Source organism: Rhagoletis pomonella, unplaced genomic scaffold (assembly GCF_013731165.1).
Source record: "Rhagoletis pomonella isolate Grant_MI unplaced genomic scaffold, Rhpom_1.0 Rhpom_scaffold_07741, whole genome shotgun sequence".
NCBI classification, from domain to species: Eukaryota; Metazoa; Arthropoda; class Insecta; order Diptera; family Tephritidae; genus Rhagoletis; species Rhagoletis pomonella.
The window spans coordinates 1-7,734 of NW_023466268.1; the positions used below are offsets into that span (position 1 = coordinate 1).

Below are 7,734 nucleotides of genomic sequence, written 5' to 3' on the forward strand. Positions count from 1 at the left end.
TGTTTATGGATGTATTTTATACTTTTTTCATATAAGAAGTGTACAGCATAAATTAGAAGAATGAAATAGTAATGATTATAAAATACATTTCAGTTGTTGTACACTTCAGTAAAAACAACGTTTTACGTTTCATTTCCATTTACGGGAATAAGAAAAGTTTGATTTTGTGATGAACCGATACGTGAAAGTGCCACATATAATTGGCCATGCGTAAACACTTCGTTACGGAGATCAATGCCGACAACGTTAAAGGTCTGCCCTTGGGACTTATTAATGGTAATGGCAAAACATGTCTTTACTGGAAACTGGACACGTTTAAACGTAAATGGCAAATCCGTTGGGATCATTGGTACCCTTGGAATCATCGTTATTTCTCCCGTTGCCGGACCGGTCAAAATTCTTGCCTTTATAAGATTGGGGAAAAAACGTATGATTTGAAGACGCGTACCATTACACAACTCGGGTGGCTTAAGATTGCGTAAAAGAATTACGGGTGTTCCAGCTTTAAGTTTTAGCTCATGTGGAGGCATACCTGCGGGGTTTAAGGAGTTAAGAAACTCCACAGGGTAATGAACCATATCGTTGGGGTCAGTTACTGAATTTACAGACTTATAGAGTTTGTATTCTGTTGAAATTCTGCTCAATACTGCTTCATTGATATCTTCTGCTGCCGAATTTTTCGAAGTGACAATTGCACGTTCGCAAAGCCAATTGGAATTAATAATTTGTATGTTTGCAATGTTTGGATAAACATTATCAATAAGCTCATCAATACTTCTTACGCAGGTTCCTACGATATCCGACATGGTAACATACCCATTGCGTGTTATAGTTGCTGAACCGTTGCCTATTTGTAGAAGGTACTGAGCAAATACTTCAGAGCAGCTATTTACACTGAGGTACGCGCGCATGTTAACTGATAAATGCAATTTTTTTATATATGGCCAAACTTCCGAAGCTTTTAAGCAAGCATTAACGATATCAGCTCGTGTGCCTTTCGGAACCACAGGTAGTGTTTGCCTAAAATCGCCTGTGAACACAAAACTAATTCCGCCCATTACCGCATCAGATGATCTCAAGTCCTTAAGAGTTGTATTGACGGCATTAATATGAGACTTATGGGACATCGTACACTCGTCCCATATAATCAGTGATGCCTGCTGAAGAATCTTAGCAGCGGCACTATTTTTTTTTATCGAACATGTGCAGCTTTGTTCCGGTAAAATGCTGAGTGGTAGTTTGAAAGTGGAATGAGCAGTTCTTCCTCCACTCAAAAGCGTGGCAGCAATTCCCGAGGACGCCACTGCGATTGCAATTTTATTTTCGCTACGAACTTTAGCTAGAAGCAATGAAGTAACAAAGGTTTTACCCGTTCCCCCAGGTGCATCTATGAAGTAAACATTTCCTATGTTTTGGTTTACGTTAGCTATGACTTCATTATATATTAATCGCTGTTCTGAAGTAAGTTTTGGTTCGTTCTCTTGTACAAATCTATTCAGGTCAGTAGTGTTGTAGGATGTTTCTCGTATGTAATAGAGGTTGGCTAAGTATGAACTTTCTCGATTGGGACTTGGCAATCCAAAGTCTCTAAGCCGTTTTTCACCCAGTGAAAAAACTATATTTTCGATAAGAATAAGCCCTTCGTTGAATATATCATCATTGGAGTTAATATTAGGGTTATTACTTTGCCTCCTCGTATTATGCAAAATGTCATCGCATAAATTTTTCCGAAATATGTTCCACAATCCAATTGGATCCGAAACTTCACAAAAAATTAGGATTATTGCAAATAGTTCTCTCAATTTGTTTGCGCTTGCCGAAATTGTTGCGTCTGATAAAGCATCTTTCCAGTGTGTATCGTGCTTGACATGCTGCACGATAAGTCGGTAAAACCTCTCCATCGATTTTCTTTAAATCCATAAAAGATGTGGGACCTCGAACAGAATGTAATAAGAGTCTGAGATAGAAACATTCCGAATAATTAGGATGTATTGTATAAACTCTTCCCAAAGCGGTGTCTTGCTTGATCCCTGGGTAATTAGGTACATCTTGTCCACGTTTCCTTCGTTTCCACTTTTTATTCGTCCAAATGTAATATGCTGGAACTTCGTTATAAAGCAAAGTTTTCGCGAAGCTATCAGTCGTACATAGTTTGAAAAACGAAGTAAGAGTTGTTTCCGGTGGATTCTGAATAACATGGTTCAAAGTATTTGGAGTAAAATAAACCCTTTGCCCATTCTCCAAATGCACAGCCAGATGTGTGACTGTTGGATAACGTTCGTGGATCGAAAATCCTAGTATTCTCCAAATCCCTTCAGAAGTGCTTAGATATCTCCCATTTAAGAAATTTTTTATTTCATCATGTCTATCCTGAACAGAAAATGTAGCTGCGTCGCTGCCCGTATTTGCATATATATTTAATTGCTTGCACGGAATGGCAATATTCTACGTTAATGTGCGCTGCGAAACATCTCGAGAGCATGGGGCAATAAGGAACTATCCACGTATTATCGACTGTGCAACCATTAGAAGCTAACATATGAGTGAATCCCCCATCGGCTGGAGATCTCCGTCTATATCTAGGATACCCGTCATCGCCTGTTTGTGTGTGCTGAAGGAATTCACGTGGAAATCTTTTAGAACATTGGCCATTTACCATGCATGGTGAGGTGAGATTTCGCGAGCCACAGGGGCCATGGATCATATTTTTACATACTATTTCATACAACAAAGGATCTTCGTGATTGTTAGGGATTTCCGCTGAAATTATACTGTCTATCTCATCGGGTCGTATTTTAACGGCCAGCCAAATCAAGATGTGGGCATGTGGTAGTCCCCGCTTTTGCCATTCCACTGAAAACATGTGGCACTTCACTGACCCAAATATGTTCTGTTTGGTTATTATATCCATTAGCTGATGTAATTTCAAATGAAAGACTCTTGCTACAATATCATGGCGCTCGCTTCCGCGTTGACCAGAAAACAATTGCTGTGTTATTTCACTCCAGTCCGGGTTACATGTAAAGGTTACAAATAAATCGGGTCTTCCATAATGTCGTACATACAACAGGGCATCTTGTGTGCGCTCATGGAGGTATCTGGGCGACCCCGTAAAAGTGGAGGGTAAAATAACTAATTGGTCTACATTTTCCGGGTTAGCGTCTTCGTTTACAGCATCTCTTAAGTGCACGTAATTATCGACACGTAACGTCCTTTGATGAGCCCGTATACAATTTAAGCGCTCAGTGATCATTTTTGCAGCCATATCTACACAATACTGATTGAAGAGTTGCCCATACCTGTGTAAGCTGTTAAAGTTGTTTTCTCTTGTCATAAGCCTATATGAATAATATTGCATACAGGACACTAATTGTGATGGAACAACCTCCCCAGTTATTGGCGAAACTTGAGGAATGTCAATGCTGTAACCATCTTCGCCATTTAAAAACATTATTGGATATTGTAAGGGATCATAAGACCGATGAAGTTCCGATATCCGCTGAAGACTATTATCGCGCGATCGTAACACAATATCAATGGATCACAATCCTGTAATTTTCATCGCTAGTAGATATACATTCCATTGCCGTCTTCAAACTTCGCAAGTAAGCATTATTTTCGTGAAGAATTCGCTGCAAAGATTCTAAAATATCTCTTCTAGGAGCGGGTGCGGCAGTTTGCCGCAAAGAAAGCTGTTCATCTTCGGTAGTAAAATATATTTGCAGAAATTGTGGCGTCGTTTGCGCTGCTGGTAGCAAGCTACCAATAAGGTGGTAAACCTGACCATGAACTTTGTAAGTAGGCATATAATTCCCTTCTCTAACTTCTTTACCACCAAACGATGTCATTGCAAAACAGCGGTTGTATTTCCTTATATTTTGTAGAAAATGGCTTGACATTTCATCCGTTCGGCTTAACAAAGCTGTGAGTATGTCTGGAGGTTCAGACATATCATGAAGTCGAACCCGGCCACTACTGCAACACATTCCCTTCGTTTCCTTTCGCCATTTTTTCGCATTGCATTGCAAACATATGTGTGTAATTTCCCCAATTGATAGAAGCGGATCACCTACATATACATATGTATGTACTTATAATGTGTTGTAATCCATTGGTTACAATAATAAAAGTAAAGATCTCTCTTCACAAATCAGTGCCGTATCAGTTCAGTATTATTGCCAATCAGCATCGATCAGTGATACCAATTCACACACATCCGTAGTATGTCGTCCGGTACTTTCAGTAAAATGAAGTTCATTGACACCAAGATGGCTTATTTTACTAATGATCAATTGGCAATTATTGCCAAATTATATAATTCTGGATAATTCCGTACCCACTCGATTAATTTTCCCTCCAACAAAAACAACAACACTTGCAATAGAATACCGTCAGCTCGTCAGTGAAATACACAAACAAACCATTGCCGAGTTAACTATACTCCAAAAAATTTTTGTTTAAATTTAAGCATATTAAAGTTTCCTCTCTTAATGTATGCAAATTTGCACACCATGTTAATCAATTTAAATACTGCTTTTTAACTTTTACTTACCATATCGCACACCGTCTTCAAAAGAGTCACAACTCAAAATTTGGAATTTTTGAGATCATACGCTAAAAATGTACACAGAGCTTTTATTTACCTTTCAGCAAAAGCTGGAGCAATTTTTGGTTATAATTTGTTAAAAAAACCTATGGTAAAGCCGCCTTGCCCATATTATTATCACGTGCTAAGAAATAGTTTTTCGCATTTTCTGACAAACGTATTATTTTGAGTTGTGACTCTTTTGAAGACGGTGTGCGATATGTGTGGCGTAGAACAAATTTGAAATTTGTTTGTTGAATTATAAACACTTAAGGCCAAATTCACTGTGCGTAGTTAACTCAGAATCGGCAGTTAACTACAGATTTTCAGTACAGCACTGTGATAAAGTATAGTTAAATCATAAGTTAAACGTAACTACAAAAATTTCTATAGAATTTTCTTAAGGTTCGCAATTACACGGTTGCACATGAAATGTTTAAAATTTGCTTTAAAAGTTTTTTTTTTAAATTAACGCATACTAAGAAAGGATACCAGTTTCCTCTCCTCTAATGTGTGCAAATTTAGACACCGTGTTAATAAAATTAAACACTGCCTGTTTACTTTTACATACCAAATTTCATGCGTAAAACAAAATTACACATAAAATGTTCTAAATTTTTATTTTTAGTAGGGAATGTATTTTTGCGTTAAAAGCATTTGCAATTTTAAACATTTCATGTGTATTCTTGAACATCTTATGCGTATACTTACACAGATTTTGTTTGAAAATAAACACTTATCAGTAGCACTTTTACATGTAGTTTTTAGAGTGTATAAAACTGCACTGACGGTAAAAAACGGCACTGTGCCGGACGGTCTGAACAACTCTATTTGGGACTGGGGCAACGATATTATATTTTTCACTGACACTGATAGGTACGGCACTGATATGTGTAGATAGGCTTTTTTTTGTAAAAATCACCTATATAATTGATTTGAGGTCGATAAATAAACGCGGACTAATTCCGATTGCAGGCATCGTTTCTACTCGCGCACCCGCTACTAATCTCCGATTACGGGCCATCGCCCTTGCGGCTCTCGATTGTCTTGACAAATTTGTTTTAGCTTTAGGCATTTTTAACCACGTCCCACTATTCTGTTATTTTAAAGATTTTTTTTTTATATTTAGTAACGAAATTGCACTTTTTATAAGTCAAAAAACTCAGCCTCTAACGCACTTGCTAACTTAACAACTTCGCGAAAACAATGTGCCGAATTCCCATGTAGCCCAAAAAATAGACATACATACATATGTACATCATTGATTTGCTGTTGTTTGTTTGTGGAAAAATGGAATTCGGCTAGACAGAGGCAGGATTCCCATAAAAAACATGAACATGTACATATGTATGCATGTATAAAAATCTAATTCGATTGATCGAATGTTAATCTGTTGAACTGACATTGTTGAGTTTTTTTTTGTGCAGAATTTGCATGAAGCGAAACAGACATTTCTTTGCTGTTATTTATTCTGTATGCTACTACAGCGACGTAAATTAAGGTTCCTGCTGCGCAGCGGCAACTGCTTTTTTAACGAACTTCATCTTTATGAAATAAAGGAAAAGCTGAAGATCAATGTATGTATGTATGCCACACCAAGAAGCTTACAGTGAGCATGTGCCGATATCGCAGCAAGCAGCATTTTGAAGTAAAAAAAAGCAGTTGTCAAACGAAATACACGATGTAAAGTGTTTCTTTGTTTTGAACGCAGCGCTGCTTGTACACAAATTTCCCTTGTTGCCAACATAGTGCTTTTCTTAATTCAAAACGCGAAAATTTTTGAGTTTTTGTTTTGCTTTGAAGACACCAAAACTGTCTGAAACAAAAATGGAAGTTAAATTTAGAGCAATTGGAATTTTCGTAAGGAACTTTACAAAAATGGAAACAAAATCATGGTACAATGACAATCATAAGCGAAAGAGCATATGTTTGTCAAAAAAATAAGTGGCAGCACTTTCAATCATGCCAGAATTAAATAAGATAATTTGCCATTGCCTGCAAACACGTCCATGTTTCTGAGACCAGGAATCGAGCTTTAGACCTTTAATTTGGGCTGAATTTCTTATACTTTTTACGAATATTAAAAAAGCACCAGTATCTTCTAGCAGTAAAATGAATAACGAATCTTTGACCGCCGAGCAAGAAGCATTAATTTTGATTAATGTGAATCGGCATACCTACAATAAAATTTTGTATGCATACTAAGTCCATTAAATCATCCAATACGCGCAGCGCTCAGCCTTAACGCACTTGCTAATGTATCAAGTTCGCAAAAACAATGTGCCGCATTCCTATGAAGCCCAACAAATAGACATACATATGTACATCATTGGAAAATTGGAATTCGGCTATACAGAGGCAGGATTCCCATAAATCTAGTTGGATTGATTGAATGTTGAACTAACATTGTTGAGTTTTGTTTTGTGCAGAATTTGCAGGAAGCGAAACAGACATTTCTTTGCTATTATTTATTCTGCATCTACAGCAATGCAAACGCTAACTTCATCTTCAATCTGAAGATCAATGTATGTATGTATGCCACACCAAGAAGCTTACAGTGAGCATGTGCCGATATCGCAGCAAGCGGCATTTTGAAGTAAAAGAAAAACCAAAACAGTTGTCAAACGAATTGCACGATGTACAGTGCTTGTTTGTTATGAACGCAGCGCTGCTTGTACATACATACATGAATTTCGCTTTGGGCGCAGCGCTGCTTGTACATAAGTTACGCTTTGCGCATGCCTGAAGCTGGTAAAGGTTCTTTTTTTTTATTTTTGCGCTGTGCTAGCTGAATATAAAAAGAGAAGAGAATAGAGAGAAATATGTATGGGGTTTGTTGATGCTCTCTAAACACAAACGCGCGAAAGGCAAACGGTTCAGCAATGCTTGGTATTGTTGATCAACTTAATACTTTAATTAAACATACTTATTATAAAAATTTCATTTTTAAAATACTGCTATTTCCGACTGTGGTAGAAATATGTAATTTTAAAACTTGAATCATAGAAATCGACCCAGTATATCGGCTGTTTTGCTCTCACGCTCTTTTGGGTTTGAGTTTTTTATATAGTATAGATAGATATGTATATACATTTGCAAATCATACTCACAGAAATTAGTAATAGTTCGGATATTTATTTAAAAAGTAT

General features: G+C 37.2%; 1 protein-coding gene across 1 annotated transcript; it reads right to left on the bottom strand.

Annotated features, from left to right (window-relative positions):
* Positions 1-122: 122 nt before the first annotated feature.
* LOC118755874 lies at positions 123-1,127 on the bottom strand. Its single transcript, XM_036490678.1, has one exon. It carries the CDS (start codon positions 1,125-1,127, stop codon positions 123-125), a length of 1,005 nt encoding a protein of 334 aa, XP_036346571.1.
* Positions 1,128-7,734: the final 6,607 nt, after the last annotated feature.

Excerpts from the sequence above, each read along its gene's own strand:
- LOC118755874 (XM_036490678.1), bottom strand. The coding sequence starts at position 1,127 with ATGTCCCATAAGTCTCATATTAATGCCGTCAATACAACTCTTAAGGAC.